At 52.3% G+C, this 18949-nt stretch overlaps 1 protein-coding gene across 2 annotated transcripts in view; it reads left to right on the top strand.

Moving 5' to 3' along the window:
• The window catches only part of EPHA8 (EPH receptor A8), a 48261-nt gene that overhangs the window by 9544 nt on the left and 19768 nt on the right, over positions 1-18949 (top strand). For both annotated transcript variants that reach the window (XM_048067657.2, XM_013187863.3), the window contains exons 2-3: positions 4111-4175; positions 12094-12757. In XM_048067657.2, the coding sequence (XP_047923614.2) occupies positions 4111-4175; positions 12094-12757 (729 nt within the window). The remainder of the gene's footprint in view (positions 1-4110; positions 4176-12093; positions 12758-18949) is intronic.

Here is an 18949-nt window from a genome sequence, read left to right as displayed (position 1 = left end):
TTGTTCCCCTCCTGCCAGGGAGCCTCTCCCTGCCCCTTCCCCATAGCCCCATGGCTCTCCCCGCTGAGGTTACTCTCCCTGCTGAGGTTATCCCTTCCTGCCTTGTGCCCCCACTGAGCAGGCTGTGGCTGTGGGGTGGCGTGGGGCAGGCGGACCCGTGTGGGGCTGTGCAGGCTGAGCCCACCGGTCATCGGGTGGCAGAGAGCAGGAGCAACTCACCGTGCTGCTCAGAGTTTAATTATCGATGCAAAAGGCGTTGTTGCGGGGGGTGGGAAGAGCCTTGCTGTGAATCTTGGGAGGCCTTTGAAGTTGTGATGGAGAGGAACTGAAGCCCAAGGGAACAGGGCTGCTCCCACTGACCCTTCCTCCCCATGCCTGCGCTACAAAGCCTGCCGCCTGGGAGGGAAAAGGTGGAGTAATTAGAGTGAGGACTGGAGCGGGTTAACTATTAGCGAGGGAGCTCAGAGCCCTCTTTGGTCCCCCACTGATTTGTGGAGGCTGAGCCCCCAGCGTGCCACCCCCGCCTCGTGCCCCCATCACTCTGCGCACCCCCAGGCAGGCTGCAGGTCTCAGCCTCCGCACATCAGCAGCTCCCCCAGCGCAGCTCTTGCACTGGGACTGCTGGGTGTACTGGGACATAACGCGTCCCTGCAGGAACTGTGGTCACCAGCCCAAACGTTGAGAAGGATTTCTGAGTGCTCCCTCTTTAAGCAGTGCAAGAGATGCAAAATGACTGAGGCAAAATGCATGTTCCCTGGGTGCTGGTCCCTGCCTCAGCTCCCTCGCTCATCTCAAGTGGTGGTTAGAATTTGGGAGATATGAATATGGATACAAATACGGATGCAGATATATATGTAAATGAAGATGATGGTGTAAATAAATATATATACACATATACATACATATACATGTATCTACTCTTTGACTCCTGCATAATTTGCATGTGTGGGGTTGTAACGTGCACTAATCACATAACGTTACATCGCACAACTTTTCAAAGGAGCAAGTAGGTCTCCCCTGCATGAGACTCCAGCTCCGGAGTCCAGTTTGCACTGGGGAAGCAACCTGCTTGCTCCTTAGGTGCTTCCATTTGAACGGGCAATCAGTCTTGACAGCTATTCCATCAGTGCAAGAATTCCCCCTGACACCTCCTGGTGTTTTGGCTCAATACGGCGAGTCAAAGCCAAGGCACAGAATAGTGAAAATCAAAATGGTGCTGAGGAAAAAAAAATGGAGCTTGCAGTTTGAGACTGATAGGTGCAGACAGTCCATAACATCAAACAGAATTACCCAGCTGTAGGAGAGAGGTCTCCCAAACCAGCACATTTTCTGAGAAATATTTAGTCTGAAAGGAGTCCTTTGTGGCGATCTTGCTTGTGCTCCTGCACCAAGGGAGAGCTGCTTCTGCACGCTGGCCCCCAGGGAAGCGACAAGCTGGGACGTCACCTGCTGGGTGCTGGTTGGGGCTCTTGTTGCTTGCAGGGCAGCGGGTTCCCTTTACAGGTCAGCCTCCTGGGGAAACCCGGAGTGCGTGCCGTCCGGGCTCCTATGGGAAGGCAAAAGTGCCACGTTTATTTTGGTCCGGGTCCTTTCCCTGAATGGCCGGTTGGGATTTGGGAAGGAGCCCGCCTGGGGAGCTGCTAAAGGCTTTGCTTCTCTGCCGAGAATGCCTCTGCCAACTGAGCAAGCCATTCCCCTGGCACAAGCTCTGTAGTTAGGGCTGGAGCTCAGCGCCAGGAGGACCATGGCACAGCTCCCTGTGGCGCTCTGGGCAGGGACCACGCTTCAAGTGTCAAAAGCAGTGTGTGGCATTCCTGCTGTCATTATGTGTGAGCTGTGGCATGTGGCAGCGACATGCTTGTCTAAGAGTTCACTTGCTCTTGTACCAGTGGAGTATTGACTTCCCCATATCTGAGCACGGCGTGCGACAGTGATGCTAGGTGGTTCTTCATGTGCACAGATACGTGTTTGCTTTATGGTAACTTAATGCAAGAGCTCCAGGACAGGGAATGCCTTTATATTTGTGCAATGCCCACTGCAGTGGGCTTAATGTGTAGGACTCCTGTGCACTTGGCCGAACCACTTACCAAGGAATAAAAGCAATATTTTATCCCTCTTCCTGCAAAGAGGCACGAGTAATCCACTCCACAGGAGCATGGCGGGGATTGCACGTCTGTGTAGCTGTTTTTGCATTGAAGCACCTGAAAGGAGGCAGCTCCTTCCTGTGCGTGAGGCTGGGTGACAGCCAAACGACCCACGCTATGGGATGGGGTGCTGCTAACCAGCTCCAGAAACAGCAGCAGGCGAGCCGGGTCTGTGTGGCTCCGTCCCAGAGCCCCAGGGCTCGCTAGCACCCACGCAGCACCGCACCGAGGAGCCTGGCGAGCATCCCTCCACGGCGGTGTGCTCTCCTGCTTGTGCAGGCTCCTGGCGCTGCCTGGAGATCCCATTCTGCAGCGAGGCTCAGCCGTGCCCACCTCCGTGTGTCACGGCGTGGGAAAGGGGGTGCGGAGACCCCGGCGGGGAGCGGGGCTGCAAACGCGGCCAGCCTGCTGAGGGTCGCCGGCACCGTGCTCCGGCGCTGCGAGCGGGGAAACTCCGCAGCCCAGGCTCCCGCTGGGCGAATTACCCAGGGAAAATAGGCAGAAAATCTTCAGATTAACAATAACAAATAAAAATGGATTTGAGATCTCCGAGGTAATTACGCCGTGCTGAGGGCAAGGGGCCTCTCCAGCAGTTGGAGCAGCGCCTTGCAGCGAGCGGAGGGGCTCGGCCTGCTGTTGGGCCAATGAAGTCACACAAGAAACCCTGGAAATTCTTTCAAATTGTTCTGCTAACATTAATAAATGCCTCAAAAGCTCCTAATCTGCTCTGTCAGGAGCATGACGTCCGGGTGTTTCACAGCCAGCTCACGTCCCTGCTTCTTTCTCCCCCCTTTCCTTCCCTGCCTGGTAATAGTAAATGAAAGTGGCACCCGTTCCTCCAGCTGCTGGGGCCCGCTTCACACGGAGCTGGGGCTGGAGTTGCTGCCCCGACGTCTCCTGTCCCCCCCACGACAGGCTGCCGAGACCACATTCCTTCCAGAGCCTGGGGTGCAGCTGAACCACGGCCTGCCAGCCCCACAGGAGAGGTGCTCCAGCCCTCTGGTCATCCTTGTGGCCCTCCTCTGGACCGGGTCTGACCAGCTGTATGAAGGAGCTGGAGCAGGCTCAGGGTTTTACAAGGCAGTGATGAAGTTTTCCTTTGCCTGATACTGGAGAACCTGGGTGTGGGGCTCACGGGTGGCAGACAGAGCAGATGGCATTCAGGGGCAGCACACCCCATGCACGCAGCCAAGCCATGATGCCCCACTGTCCTCCCCCTGCTGACACCACATGGGTCTCAGTGGGAAGCTCCTGAACATGCTCAAAGTCATCCCCGAGTGTTCCCCTGCTGAAACCATTTCCCTCGCCTTGTGCCTCCTCGTTACGCTGGGCTCCTGGTGGCAGCACGGCTTTTGAAGGGGTGGCTTTGATGGGCCTCCTCACGCAGTCCTTCCCCCGTGGTCTCCAGTGCAGTGTCAGCCAGGATTGTGGGGGGGGTCCCTTTGTGCCGGAGGCAGGCACTGCGGTGTGCGATTACAGCGGCTGCTGGAGCACAAACTTCAAACCAGTTCTGCCAGGAGGGAAATGAGCCAAAAATGCTCAGCAGAGCCACCAGTGGAGCAGTGTCCCAATGAGAAAGGACGGCCCAGTTGTGTGGGCACTGTCTGAGGGTGGACCTGGTGGACAACCCGACTCTTGTCTTTCGTTACTCCAGTTCCCCACTGTTCTTTAACCTGTTGTTTGCAGCCCCCTCTTCTCCAAAAGGGCACGCCACTTAGTCGTACTGCGGGTACGGATACAGCTCCAGCCCAGCTCTACCCCATCCCAGCAGCTCTGGGGAACAGCATCTGTTGATGAGCTGCAGCCAAGCAGGTCTCTGCCAGTAACGAGAAGGTGTCTCAGCCTCACAGTGTGTGCAAGGGACAACCGGGGTGCGAGGACTGGCACGTTGTGGTGGTTTGGCCCCTTGCTTTAGGGGATGGAGTGCAAGCTGTCTAATGCAGTGTTTTGTTCCTGTGTTTTCCAGTGAACTTGCTAGACACGTCAACGATCGCAGGGGACTGGGGCTGGCTGACTTATCCCTCACATGGGGTAAGTATGAAGCGGCTGTTGGCATGTGGGGGACAACAGGAGGGTGGGTGACCACTGGCAGGGTGGATGGACCAGGTTGCCACCTGACCCTGAGCTCTGAGGTATTTGCTGCCCCCAGGGAACTGCAGAGTTGGGCTGCCCAGGGAGCACTCACACTGAGAAGCCTCCTGTTCCTTGCTGTACTGGGGAAGCAACAGGAGGAACAGCCCAAAATGACTGGGAAGCTCTGAACTGTCTGTAATTGGAAGAGTTCGCTGGGGGAACTGGGCCAACAGGGCAGGAGAGCATCCATGTAGCTGATTTCTTATTGGGAATGGGGATGTAAACTCACAGCCCCACAGCATGGCCAGGAGGAATGCTAAGCCAGTCACCTCATCCTAGGTGAAGCCAGCCTGCCACCTATGCTGGCTGGATCCTCCCCACATGTTCCCTTCACTTGCATTTCCATGGCCAGGTTTTCTACAGCAGCTTTCTTCAAATTGTAAATGTGAGTTTCAGATGGAAGTGACCTGGCTGTAAGGATTTTTTTTTTTTCTCGTTGATTTAGTGAACAGAAGAAATTCCATAAATACACACAGGACCAACTGCAAGGCATAGTGTGGCTTATGCATACACAAAATGTGCGAAGTCGGGGTGCCTTCCTAGCTTTTGCTGTTGCGTTGATTTTTCACATCCACTCTTTTTCATCCGCTCTCTGAACTAAACGGTGCTAATCTTTTCAATTCCGCCTCCTACAGAAATCTTCCCAGGCCTCTAATCATTTTCATTGATCTGTTGCTTGAGACTTTCAGTCCTTGTGCTGTCTGCTTGAGGAGGAGTGATCAGAACTGTGAGTTCATAATAATAACAATGATGAGATTTATATCAGACATTATCATATATGTAAATATATTAAATCATTAGCTCAGCTCTAATTTTAGCAGTTAGCTGTTGCAATTATGACTGTCTTGGAAATATAATAGATTCAGAGATCTAAGGTCAGAGGGGACCACGGAGCTAACGTGATGTAATCTCCTGCATAAATACAGGCCTTCACACGTCAATTAGCTCACATTTGAGAAAAGCCTAGCTTTTAGAAAATTTGTCCTTGATTCCAAATTGCCAGTGGTGGTAAATCCTCCACATCCCATGGTGAGTCCTTCCAACACGTTAAAAGGTCGCTTTTAAAAACCCAACCGCTGTGTGGATTTGCTCAGGTTTGGTTTCCAGCCACCGAATCCTGTTCTGCCTTCGCTTGGGTGGTGGAGCTGTTGTCCTCTGGGCGGTCACGCACAGGCTGGCATTGGCCAGGAATCTGCCTGAGCTGCCTGGCCTAGGCCTCCTGGGGACATGTGGGTACGTTACTCCACTCTTCACTTACCCTGTGCTTTTGCCCAATTCATGACCTTTTTGTGGAGACGATGAGCACACAGCTATCTGAAAACTGACCTGAACACCTTCTCGGAGGGTGCCTGGGTTTTGATGTGACATTCTTGCACAGAGAACTTTGCATATATTTTTCCAACTGGCTGTTTTAATGGCTTCTCTGAACATTTGTCTGGCCCGGTTCTTTCTCCATGGGCCATTGCACTGCATCATCTTGAAAGAGCATCTCATTCTTTTACCCTCCTGCTGGTCCTTCAGCTCCAGATGCTTTTTGGGTAGTAAATTTGCACTTGGAACCAGCTGCCGTCACCACAAAAGGAGGCAGGATGGTTTATTGCTGTGGGGTACCCGCTACCGGTGCCAATGATTTGTCTGCATCCTGAGGTGCCCTTGCAGCAGAGTTTGGATTCAGGGGACAGAGGCTGGGTGATTCAGGCTTGGTAGCTTGGTACCACCTGGGTCCAAGCCTGGCCTGATCTCTGCTCTGGGAAAGGGCCTGAGTTTGCTTGTCAGCACCTCAAGAGCAGTCCAGACAAACCTCTGGTGTCCCTGGGACTGCCCACTGCGGTGTGCTGCAACTCTGGCAGCCCTGGGCCGTGACAGCTGGGTTGAGCCCAGTTGCTGGTCTGGTTATGGAGATGGTGAACTGCGAAGCCACATTTTACTTGGGGTTCCTTCTTCTTGCTGTCATGTCCTTAATTCAGTTACTCCTGCTGCAAAAGAGGTGGCAGTTCTCCCCCAGTGTTACCCTTCCTTCCTGGCTGTCCTGCTTGAGCTGGGTGCTTGGGTTTTGGGATTTCCCTTCAGTGTCTGTGCTCTGTCCAGGGACAGAAAGACACCTGTCACAGCAACCTCCCACCAAGGGGTGGCATTGCTGGCTCTGGCTCCCTGGCTGAAAGCAAACTTGTGTTTGCTTTACCCACTTCTCCTTTCTCCTGCTCTGTGTGAGCCCTGTCACCACAGGGGTGACAGTGGGGAGGTGGGTAACTCTGCCTGGGGCTTTGCTTGGCACTGAACAGCACAGATCCCCATTCCCACTCCTGAGGGGCTTAAGAAGGGGCCCTGTGACAGCTAGCTCTATCCTGAACGTTTTACAGCTTGCTTTCCTGGCACCTGCAGGTCCTGCCATGCCTCTCTGGGCTTCCTGGACATGTCAGGAGAGGTTTCCTCTTCTGGATGCAGAGATCCTGGTGCACAGCCAGGGCATGATCCAAAGTATCAGAAGTGCATAACTGGAAGCACGCTGCAGTTACACTTTACAATGGCAGCTTGTGAAGTCCTGATGTTTTCATCACATGTTTGGACAAGGTGAACCTGCCTTACAGGAAAGATTTTCCTTTCTGGGTTAGCTGTGGCCGGCAGGGGCAGAGGAGCAGGGGGCTGGTAGCACTGGGCACAGCTGAGGGTCAGCAGTGCTGCTGGCCCCGGGGAGCGTCAAGCCATCAGGGAGGCATGCACGGCCTGTTTTGACATTTCCTCTTGCCAGTTAATTGACTGAGGGGTAATTGGCTGTAATAGCTGCTCAGAGGTTTAATTGCATCCCCCCTCACCTCTACGCCAAGACACGTGCAGTGAGCGGAAGGGTCATGGGGAGCATCCCCATCCTGCAGGCTGCGGCTCCTCTCAATTATGACTTCAAAGGGCTCCCAGGAGCTTTGCAGCCCACTCCGTCCCCAGAACAATTCCCTTCGCATTGAAAATCAGACTCTTATCGCTGCTGTCAAAGAGGCTGCCTCTGCCCCTTCTGTGCCTCCGCTTTGCCAGCTCTCTCCAGCAAAATGCCCCAGTGCCCCAGTGCCCTTCTTTCCCCTCTCCTTGCTTGGCACGTGACCCGCTGGATCAGAGGGAGCCTGATCGGCCCCTTTGCAAATTGCTTTTCTACAGACTAATTAAAATGCTGATGAGATAAGTCAACATATTACTAATAATTATTGTATCGTCTACTTTGATTTACAAAGTCAAACAGGAAATGATTTTGCTCAGACACAGGATAACTATGGAGCTTGAATGATGCCTTGCAAAAGCTAATTATAGTGGAAGCACCTTGAGTGCTGGAGAAAGTCCCCCCATACAGCCCTGACTTCCCTGCCGCCCCTTCCAGCACCCCCACAGCCTTTACTTAAATAACCATCTGGGAGCACAGACAGCACATTTCTGCCTGTAGGATGGTCTCTCAGCAGTGTTTGCACATCATGGATGGGGATTTCATGCTGATGTAAGGCACTGCTCTGAACTCCCTGGGACTGAACTGTTTGCAGAGCAAACTGTATGCAGAAGGGGATGTTTCTGAAGGTGAGGCCTTGGTCTGTCTGCTAAAATGTCCAGGAAGAGAGCCTGACTCTGGTCCTGCAGCCAATAGCTAGTGCGTGGCTTGGACAGACAAGGTCTGACTGCCAGCTCTGTCACAGTGCTTGGAGCAGGGCGTCCCTTTGCTCTGAGCTCCCCTTGCTCACCAGGGCTCCAGTCCGAGCTGTGCTGTGTACATGCCATTGAGATCCCCATCCAGTGTCCTGGCTGCCTCCTAGGAGCACCGAAAGGTGTTGGGGCTCTCCCATCTGCCTGGGACTAAGTCTTCTGTCCTCTGACCCTTTGGTGCCCTTGTACCATTTCCATGGGTTTCTTTTCCGATCCAGAGCCTCTTTGCCTGGTGGAATACCATCACGCTATAGCTGCGGCAAACCACGTTTTCTTTAAAAAAGAAATGGGTAAGAATGGAACATAGGAAAATAAAGATTTAAACAAGTAATTGAGATAAAAGCTCATCTCCTGGTGCTTGTTCAGTAAATGTTGTGTTATTGTTAATTCCCCAGACGTTGGTCACTACCAGGAGTTAATCACCTGCAGTGAAGCTCAGGGTAGTTAGCTGCCAAACAAATCCCTCCTTAGCCATAGCAGTGAGTGATTTCATGGGATTATCTCCATTAACACCCCCCATCTAATGATTTATAGCTGCAATAATGTCCTTCTCTTTTTTCTCTCCCTGTGACAGTAGTGCAAGGGACTGGGCAGCTCCTGGGGAGCGCCACAGTTCAGTGCTTGCTCTTGGGACAAAGGGAAGGGCTGGATATCCTGGTAGCAGCTTTGAAATGTCAGGAAGACTCTGCGTCCCTCCTGAAAGCTGTCCCAGGGCCCTGGAGGCTTCGACCCTTGGCTCCTTCTGGCCAGGGCATGGGCACAGCTCGGGTGGCAAGAGGCCGAGCTCCTTCTCCCAGAGGGTTGCAGCCCCTCATTGCATGCTTGTAGCCCTCTGCTTCTCCTCCTCCTCCCCACTCCGCTGCACCATACAGGCCCTGGGAGACTTCTAAGACCCTACTCAGCCACCCAGATATCTGGTGTTTACATCTTTTGCCTTTCATAATTTTTTTTTTTTTTTTTTTTTAGAACATGTGTTGACTTTAATTTAAACTATTAGGCAGGCCCCTGAATACAGATGTAGTTGTGCCCCCCCCCACAGCACATACACACGCATGTGCTCACCACGTTAATTATGATGTCCTCATTTCCGTCTCGCTAGGGGATCTTATCGCAGTGATGGGGGCCGGGCTAAGCTTGTTTTAATAAAAGCTGCTTCAAACTGGCAGCCAAGAGCTGGCGGAGGCCGGCAGGGTGGGAGGCCGGGAGCAGGCACAGGGCCCATGGCGTCACTGTCCCCAGGCCGCTGCAGGCCGATGGAGAAGGAGCTCGCTATAAAAGCTGAAGGTGAAGAGGAAACCTCTTCAAGTAGTGGGACTTCTGAAGCGGGTCTTTCCATCCCGAATCGCTCTGCCTGCCTGGCAGGTCCTGGCAGAGCTTGTGGAACTTGCATTGCCTTGCAGCCACCTCTGGGCCTGTGGCTTCCAGGCCTCCCTCCATGCGTTTCCACTGGGGGCAGAGCCATAGGCCAGGCCACATAGGCCAGGCCCATCTCAGGCTGGGATCCCACAGTCCTGTGTATGACCTAAAGAAAGAGCTGACAGTCCAGAGAATGTGAAAACAAGCACAAAATTTGAAAGAGTGATGCTGCAGATGCAAACTCTCTGAGTTTTCAACCCTGGGGGGGATGCCAGTCATTGCTGGTGCCTGGAGATGGGCGTTTAACTTCCTGCTGTCTGCTGGTGGTGAGGAAGGTTCCAGTTCCAGCAGCACCACATGGGACACCATGGTCTCGAACACCATCTCCTTGGTCAGATTTGGAATAGAAGTGAATGGCTGATGGTGCTGGAGACCCCAAGACAATGCACCAACCGGACACCAAGGCATTTCAGTGCACACAGTAACCTCTTCTTACCCTTGTCAGACGCTGCTGGAGAGCCACGAGCCCCACTGGCTTTGCTGGCGCAATGTGGGGAGCATCCCCGCTGCTGCTCTCAGCAATGCCTGTGCCCCGTGCGCCTCCTCCTATGTGCAGTTCTGCCTCATTTCCCAGAGGACTCGGCAGGGAAAAGACAGGAAACAGATGCTGTGTTAATTTGTGCTCAATTAATTGTGACAACGATCTCCACACCCTCCGCAGTGCCGCAGCTCATGGCAGGGCTGTGGGAGGGTTGTTGTTCACAGGCACAGCTTGCCCCTCCAGCAGGGCCGAGCAGGTATCCTGGCCCCTTTCTGTGTTGTCTGCCTGTGTGCTGGGGTGCAGAACAGGTCCTGGGTGGTCTACCAGCCATGCAGTGCCTGAACGAACTCAGGCATTTCTGGAATTCAGGAGATAAATTTTTTAAAAGAACCAGAAATCTTTTTTTTCTCCCGACGGTGGCTTGACTTTCACATCCTTTGCCAGCATACTCCCCTCTGAACAAGTTTTTGTTGAGGTCTGCACCTGGTACTGCTGCCTTTTTCAGGCTGCTTTGAGCTCGTTAGGAGTGAGAAGTGGAGTTTTCTCCTAGAGGTGAGATGCTGGGGGAGTTTTGAAGATGTACATCACTGAAACAACTGCTCTGATCACCCCAGCACTAGCAGACGTCACCAGAAGGCCTCCTCTACAGGAAGCACAGGTCAAGGGGGTTAAATGAGGAAGGAATTTCCTATCTGAGAAGGGAGAAGGAAGAAGTGTCTTACAGATATTGTTGATAAGTGTTTTCAATGCCTATTGCACTCTGTAGGTGTGAGTCCCCCCTGCCCCCATGTCCCTGCAGTGCTGGTGGCCACGTAGTAAGGCTGTCATGGCAGATCCGCATCCTCACCTGCTCTTGCACACACCAGGGTGAAGTCTTCAGGCTTATTCCCTCTGTGCTGAGGATCAGGCTCCTTAGTTCTTAGCTGCTGTTGATTTTGCATCTGTCCTGAGCCCCAGGTCAACACTTGCATGACAGAACACCATTTTTGCCACAAGCCCAGAGCTTTATTTTAATGTATTTGTGCTGGTGCTTGAAAGATTTGTTTTCCTGATCTGTGCCCTGCTGCTGGAGCTTTGCTTGTTTCCCAAGGTCCAAAAATCTCTGCTCTTTTTTTCTACTTCCTTCTTCTCCCATAAGAAGAATTCAGGGGTCCTGGACTGCTCCATGGGGGATATAATAGGGCTACCTGCTTGGAAGATGGGCATGGGCTGAACAGTTTGTGGGAAGCCCCCAGAGAATGGAAGGGCTGTGGGTCCTGGTGAAGATTTGGTAGGGGCGGAGAGGGAGAACTGTGGGGCAAGAGCAAGCCCCCAGAAGTGTCTGATAGCCCCCAGTACCTAAGTTCAGGCATCTCCCTCAACTACAGAGCTCATCTGTATCCAAAATCTCAGTGCTTCTTTTCACATCTTGTCATTCAAAACTGCTTAACATCCCTCTTTGGGTGACACAAATGTCCCTGTCCTCTCCTCACTTACCCAGTGACTCCCCAGGCCATCCCTCCATCACAGTCCTGCTTGCTGCAATCTGCTGTTCCCCAGCATCCTATCCCCAAACTCTCCCTTCTGCTGCTGAATGTAACTCCAGAGCTGTCAAGTTGTAAGCCCCTGGGTTCCCAGAGCCTGCCCCTGGTCCAGGCTCTCAGCTGGTCTGAGCACTGTAGGCTTACCCTGAAGGCGCCTGCTGACCCTGCCTTGCCTGGGAGAAGTGTTGCTCTGAGCCCCATGGACTGCTGTTTCTTGTTGGAAGTCCTGTGTTTGCTGCATGCTTCTCCTTCACCCTTCAGCAGGCACCCCAAACCTCATTCTCCACCAGGAAACCTGTTCATTCGGCTTATTATGCATGGAGATTGCATATCAGAAGAGACTTAGGTGAGCACCACACAGGTACTTTTCTGCTACTCTTGCAAGCATGGAGGCCTGGAGGACTAGCAGCCCAGATGCCTTCACGAAAAACACATTACTCTCGTTTTCTGCCATCAGATCACCCTTGTGGAAGCATTCCTTTCTGCAAACACAGGTGCAATTCACCCAGCTCTGTGTCAGAGTGGGCTCTACTGCCCAAGTTGGCACATTCATAGTCTGTTCATCCTCATTTTCCTTTGGCTTATGATGGCAACGATCTCATACCCAGATGCAGCAACAAGGGCAGAGGGAGATTGTCAGGGTGGATGATGCAGACTCCTGCATGCCCCATGATCACCAGGATCATGTAGAATGACCTGTTTTCTCTCTGTCTCGCAGTGGGATTCAATCAATGAAATGGATGAGTTTTTCAGCCCTATCCACACCTACCAGGTCTGTAATGTCATGACCCCCAACCAGAACAACTGGCTACGGACCAACTGGGTTCAACGGGACGGTGCACGGCGGGTCTATGCGGAGATCAAATTCACGCTGCGGGACTGTAACAGCATGCCAGGTGTTCTGGGCACCTGCAAGGAGACTTTCAACCTCTACTACCTGGAGTCTGACCGTGACCTGGGTACCAGCACCCGGGAGAGCCAGTTTATGAAGATTGACACCATTGCAGCTGATGAGAGCTTCACCAATGTAGACCTGGGTGTTAGGCGCCTGAAGCTGAACACGGAGGTGCGGGGTGTGGGTCCCTTGAGCAAGAGGGGGTTCTACTTGGCCTTCCAGGACATAGGCGCTTGCATCGCCATCGTTTCAGTGCGGGTGTACTACAAGAAGTGCCCGGCTATGGTGAGGAATTTGGCATCCTTCTCCGAGGCCGTGACTGGGGCAGACTCGTCCTCCTTGGTGGAAGTGCGGGGAGAGTGCGTAGGCCACTCGGAGGAGAGGGACACCCCCAAAATGTACTGCAGTGCAGAAGGAGAATGGTTGGTGCCCATTGGGAAGTGCGTGTGCAGCGCTGGCTACGAGGAGCAGCGGGATGCCTGCATGGGTGAGTCCCAATTCCTGCCAGCGGTGCCTGCAAGGCGAGGGGTGGCTGCGAGGAGCTCTTGGCTTCTTTGGGCGAAGGGCTGAGGGCAGAGGCCTGCTTATAAAAAATGGAAAGACAGCCTCCTTGGGGGCCAAGAGCTGCCCAAGCCTTTGCTGGCTTTCTTGGTGCTTACCTAAAGGGTCGTGGGTACCACTGGGAAGCTGCTGGGGAGCTCCTGTGAGCCTGGCAGTGGCAGTTCTTGGTGCACAGGGCACAGTTTTGGGACAGGGGCTGGCTTTGGGATGGGGGCTGGCTTCAGGACAGGGGCTGCCCTGACTGCAGGGAGGCATCTTCCCTACCAGAGGTCCCAGCCCTGTGCCCCCAGCAGCTGTGTGCCGAGATGAATGCTGGCACGCTCCAACAAAATGCACCTCTGGTCTCTTCAAAGTGCACCATTGCTCACCTCCCTTTGGCAGGCAGTTTGAAAGAGAGGAAAGCAAAAAGAAAGGCACAGAACTGCGCAAAACAAGGTTATCACGTCCATCCATCACCCCTCCCCGGGGCTGCCGCAGAGCCCTCCTGTCTGGGGGTGCAGGGAGCCTCCCCCGGGGTCCTCTGTGCTGCAGGGCAGGCTGCAGGCTGCCAACTGTACAAACTGTGATAAGGACACGGGGTGACCACAGCAGCCGAGCACCGGGAGCCGCTGCTGGCAAGGGGCTGTGTGTGTACAGAACTCGGCGCACGGGGCTCCCAGCGAGGGCCCTCCGCACGGCTTTGTTTGCTCTTGGTTTCTTCATCAGAGGTGTTTAGGGGAGCAGCGTTCTGCCTCTGTAAATAAGAGCGTGGGTCCTTTGTTTGAGTTTCGTGGAAGCGTTAAGTGAAGCGTTTGTCTTAGGGAGACTTGATGCAAGGTTAGGACGTCCGACACTGGGCTGGAATAGATCCAAGCGCTGCTGGGACCAGCGCTGGCTCTGGAGAGTCCCCAGCTATGTAGAACAGTAAAGGTGGGCAGAATAAATGCTTCTGTCCAAAATTCCCCCTCCCTGTGACCACTGATTTGAAAGTCAACCTGAGACAGATCTGATCAGAATACGTCTTCCTCTCCCAGATAAAGAGTGGGTGTGAAGTGTGCGTAGGACCAGGCACGTGCCAGCATGGAAAGGGCATTAGCATGAGCTGCCTGGATGGCAGTGTCCCAGCTCCACGACTGCAAGGAGCTGTGAGTTGGGATTTTGGTCCCAAAGGACCAAATGTCCTCCACATACTCCCCCTCCTGCAGTCCTGTACAGCAGACTGCTTCAGGTGATCACCACCCAAAGCCCGGAGGCTGGGAGCAGAGGAAGCCCCAGGGGCTGCACTGTGCTCAGTCTGCCTCACTTTTCTGTGTTTCCTAGGACACGTTTTTCTGTCTGCTGGAGAGCAGAGCTGTGGGAGAGCTCTATCTCTGCCCTCCTGCCTTTTTCTGATGGCTGCCAGGCTTGTGGGATCGCCCCTGCCCATTTCAGAGGGCCAGGGAGGAAAAGCGGTGCGACCTTCCGTGGTGGTGGATGTGGTGGGCACAAGCAGAGTCTGGTCCTTGTGCAAACAAATGCAATCTGACTCAAACTGCTCAAGCAGCAATGCTCCTGGGTGAAGCGCTCCAGGCCTTGTGGAGTCAGAAACAGGACAGAAGTGTCTCCAGCCTTTCCCTGACCTCACTATCATCTCTTCTCCTGCCTTCCCTGTCCCATTTATCCTCAGCAGCTCCTAGCACAGGGGGTCTGATGGGCCAGCATCAGGTGAGCAGGGGCAGAACCTCCTTCCTACCATCTCCTTTGCTGGGTGGCTCTGGAGCAAGAGTGTATATATATTTACACATGAAAGCAAACAGATGCAAATCTCTGATCTTAGCTTCTCATGCTTGATTGGGGCAGAGTTCATTTTTCATGGTGAAAAGTGCCTTTCTGGTATGATTTATAACCCAAGAGGATCTGTAGGAGTTGGAAATTAGCCGTTTTAATTGTCAGGCGAACAAAAGCAGGATTCCAGTGGCTGTCGTCCCCAGTAATTTTTCATTTTCCGTCACTGGGATGAGATGATATAAATCACTCCTTGTGGCCCTAATAATCTTTCTATAAATATCAAGGAAATTCATTTTTTGCTTGGGGGGGAAAATTAAAGAGCAGATACTTTGCCTTTATGGTAGTGTTTAAAATGTGATTCCAAATTAATTTCCTTTTGCCTTTCACAGCCAGATGCCTTATTTGTCAAAGCTAAAGATGTTTGAACAGTGGAGGTTTCTCCCCCTCCTTTTTAACATTCATTTTTCTAAGGACCTGCCAGAGTGATGGAAGACAGCTCAGGAAACCAGAGCTGTTCGCAGCCCTTTAAAAGAGAAAGAAGGCTGTGCCACAGAGCTGGGAAGGATGGGGTGAAGATGAGCGTGGTGGAGGATGCACAGGAATCAGCAAACTTCCCTGCCTCTCATCTCCTTTCTCTAGGTTGTCACCTTGGATTGCCCCTTTCTTTGCCCTGGTGTGTGGTGGCTGGGATCTCTGACCCTTTGTATTTATCCAGTTTCCAGCCCAGCCTTTCTTGGGCTCTGCCAGCTCCTAAAACACTTGGCTTCTAGTCCCATGGCATCTTCTGCCATGGCCACCCCAAGGATGAAACCCCTCCAGGTCTCCATCCCAGGGCACCACAGCCCTGCCACACACTTGCTTTCCCCCTCCAGTTTCAAGGCTCCAAAAGACTTTGTCCCCCCCACCCCTCGTTGTCCACAGGCAGCCTCAGATGTGCTGCTCTTTCCTCCTTTAAATGTCTTGGTCAACAGCAAGGCACGGTAGTATCTCATACACACAGCAAACAGCAACTACTCTACCTAGATAGCAGAATAAATAATAGCCTAAGTGAAAAGGGTCTGTCCCAGCCATTTACCAGGTAAGAAGACAATTAGAATAATTCACTGTATTTATACACAGCTGCTGTACAGAGCAAACAGAGACACATTTCAATAAGGTCAGTGCAATCAGTGAAATGAGAAAAGGGAGCAAGCACTTTAACACCGGTTCTGCTTCTCCGGGAGGGAAGAAACCCATCTCCTCAAACTGCTGTATGGCTGAGAGCCAGGACACGTGCACCTCGTCCTTTGGATGGATGGGGACGAGGAGAGGAGCCCTCAAGAGTCCGAGAGGCAGGCGTGCATCTCTGTGGTATGACCATGGGTTTTGGAGCTAGATTCACTGTTCAGACACCTTTGTTTAAAATCTGGGTCCAGGCGTCTTAGCCTCAGGGTGTCCTGATTGCTCTGACTCCTTGCCCTCTGTGGTGCTCAGGGCCTTCGTCTGAGTGCTGCCTTTGGCTGGAAAACACTGATGAGGGAGCAACAATCATCATCTGCTGCTCCATCAGCCCATTTGTGCACCAGGACTGCCAGAACTGAGCAAGAGCAGCTACTGAATGGGGCTCTGATGTGTGTGGCTGAATCAGTCTCTGGTCTTGGGGTAGACTTTATCCAGCTCTGCTTGAGCTGAAAAGATGCAGCCCGTGTGCTCCAGACCAGGAGATGTGAGGGAGACTGTCACTGCTAGGACTCTTACACCTCCAGTACCCAAAATGAAGAAGAGACGGGGATGTGAGAGGGGCAGTTGGCCCCTCCTGGACAAACCCCTCTGCTGCTGGGATCTTTTCTGCCTCTTGCAGCACATGTCCAGTGGAAATGGATCTAGAGAGTCTTGTTAACGATCTGGAAGCCACTTAATTGTTTCCAGTTGGTGGAATTCATGCTGACGAACCAATCAGCAAATCTAATGTACCTTAAACCTTTCTCGTGGGCGACTTTAATCGAGCAATTAAAGCACCACAGCATTGCTAATTAAGAGGAGAAAATACCCAGCGTGGTGATTATGTCCTCGCGAATACAGTTGTGCGTCCATGGACTTTTACGAAGGAAGTCAGCAGGGAGGAGGCGTCACCCTGCCCAGCTGGCAGGGCAGAGGGGGAGCAGAGCCGCACTGCAGGAGAGGGGATGCCTCCTGCATGCACCCAGGTCATACAGTGCGCTGCGGCTGGGGATGCTTATTCTTCCCTGGGTGCCTGCCTAAGAAGACCACAGCCTGTGCTCCCTTCCTTCTGGGCAAGGCCACAGGGAGGAGGAAGGCTACACTAGGTTAAGGGAGCCCACCGTGCTCCATTACCTTCTCTCCCCAGACTCCTTCTCCCTTTCTAACTCAGAGGTACGCTGTGTGGCAGAGCCCCAGGCTTCTCTTTGCTTTCTCCAACAGTGATTTTTTCCTGCCCATGTAAGAGCATCACACAGCAACCACGGGCTCCTTATGCCTTGTCTCTATGTGAAACCGCCGATGCAGGCTGCTCTGTTGGAAACAGGACGCTGGTGTTGCTGGGCTGACTCCAAGCAAAACTCTGTTTTCCTGGCTCTGCACTGCATGAGGCCCCCCCCAGGAGTGTGCGTGGGGGTCACGCGTGCCTCTGTCAGTCAGCAGAGATCAAACCTGGGATGTCAGGGTGCCCGTTATCAGCCTGTTTTGCACTGGACCACATACGTACCATATACCATAGCGACAGATGTGTGTCAAAAATACCCTGTAACTGCAGCTCCAGACAAACATACTCAGATACGTTTCATGTTTCTTTGAAAGTCAGTGTGGTTTTCAAGGAGACTTTCCCTGCAAGTCCCAGCACAGGGATGCCAGCTCTGAGCTGCAGGCTCCGTGGCTGTGTTGCACCTCACTGATGCCTGCTCAGCCTCCTGTGCCTGCTGGCAGATTATCAGGCTGTCATACCTGGAGTTAGCTGCACCAATGCCCTGGGTGCCTACCTCAGGGGGCTTCTGCTGTGAGTGATCCAAAATACACTTTTCTTTGCAGGAGCTGTAGCAGTTCTGAAGACATGCTATGAGAGTTATGCAAACATCCTTTCAGTGATGCCAGGCAAGAAAATCAAAGGAACTTAGCGATTCACAGCATTTGTATTGTTGGTTTGTAAACCAGTCAGATGCTTAGTTAAAAATACAGGCAATGGCATATGGTAAGATTATATCACCTTCTGTTTATCCTGTGCAAAGACCCATATATTTAATAAACCAATAATAATTAAAAAAATAAGTAAAGGGTACCTTGTTTTCCAAACCACTTAAGTAAGGTAGGACTGTTTGGATTCCAGCTATCAGTTTTCATATGGGAACAGACTGCAAAGAAGATGTGTCAGAGCTACAAATCGCTTGCAAGATTTGGGCTGGACATTAGGAATCACTGGAGAGGTGGCAGGTCACTGGAGAGGTGGCAGGATCTCCATCCTTGGTAATTTCCAACACTAATATATAGAAAAAGCCAGGGCCACCATGATGTATTTTTGGGGATAATCCCAACACTCTCAAATTGCTGGCTCAGGTGCTCTTGGCCCCTTCCACAAGCGCTGATGGGTCCTTGTGTTCACAATTTTCTTGTACCAGGATTCCAGTTTATATTCTCACACCTGGCTGCTAATGACTTTGTTTGGACCCCAGATCCACTGGGCTGTGTGGCATGGCTAATGCAGCCCAGCAAGCATGTTGAAGAAAGCAGGGTGTAGGACAAGAAACTTACTGGGAAAACAAACCAAAGCAATTGCCCAAACACAGAAACATTTTATTTATTTATTTATTTTTCCTGGAAGGATTGAGAAGGATGGAGATTATTGCAGACTGTCCTTTACCCACAGACAGAATATAGGTTTTGTCCGGGTCTGAGTATTGTACAGTTTGCCACTTTTCCTCTGTTTGCTGTGCTTAGCTGCTGACACGGATGAAGGGTGAGAGTGATGCTAGGCTGGAGTTCAGGGTATTGATGGTAATGGAACAAATTTAATTTGTGCTTGGTTGGTCTCTGTAGTTCTCATAAAAAACCACCAAAGGGCAGCTGGACTGTGACAGATGGGTCTGGCAGCACTGAAAAACCTTCACCAGGTTTGGAATGTGTGGTTTTGGTTTGAATTCTTCTGCAGAACTTGTCCAGACTCAGGTCATCACCAGGCGTTTTTATTCTGGATTACCAACACACAGATGCCTGGAAAGCCACTGGGGAGTTTAGAAACCAACAATTTGCAGGATAATTTTTTTGCAGGAAAATTTCTATTTGCACCAGTACTTAAACTGGAGATGGAGCAATGCAATGGGAGGCTGGGGACCTTAAATTCACTACCAGCTCTTGCTCTGGCAAGATGCTCTTTCTTCCCACA

The sequence above is a fragment of the Anser cygnoides genome, chromosome 23 (genome assembly GCF_040182565.1).
Source record: "Anser cygnoides isolate HZ-2024a breed goose chromosome 23, Taihu_goose_T2T_genome, whole genome shotgun sequence".
NCBI lineage: Eukaryota > Metazoa > Chordata > Aves > Anseriformes > Anatidae > Anser > Anser cygnoides.
Note: the sequence above shows the minus strand (reverse complement) of the source record. Positions and strands in the feature narration are given on the sequence as shown.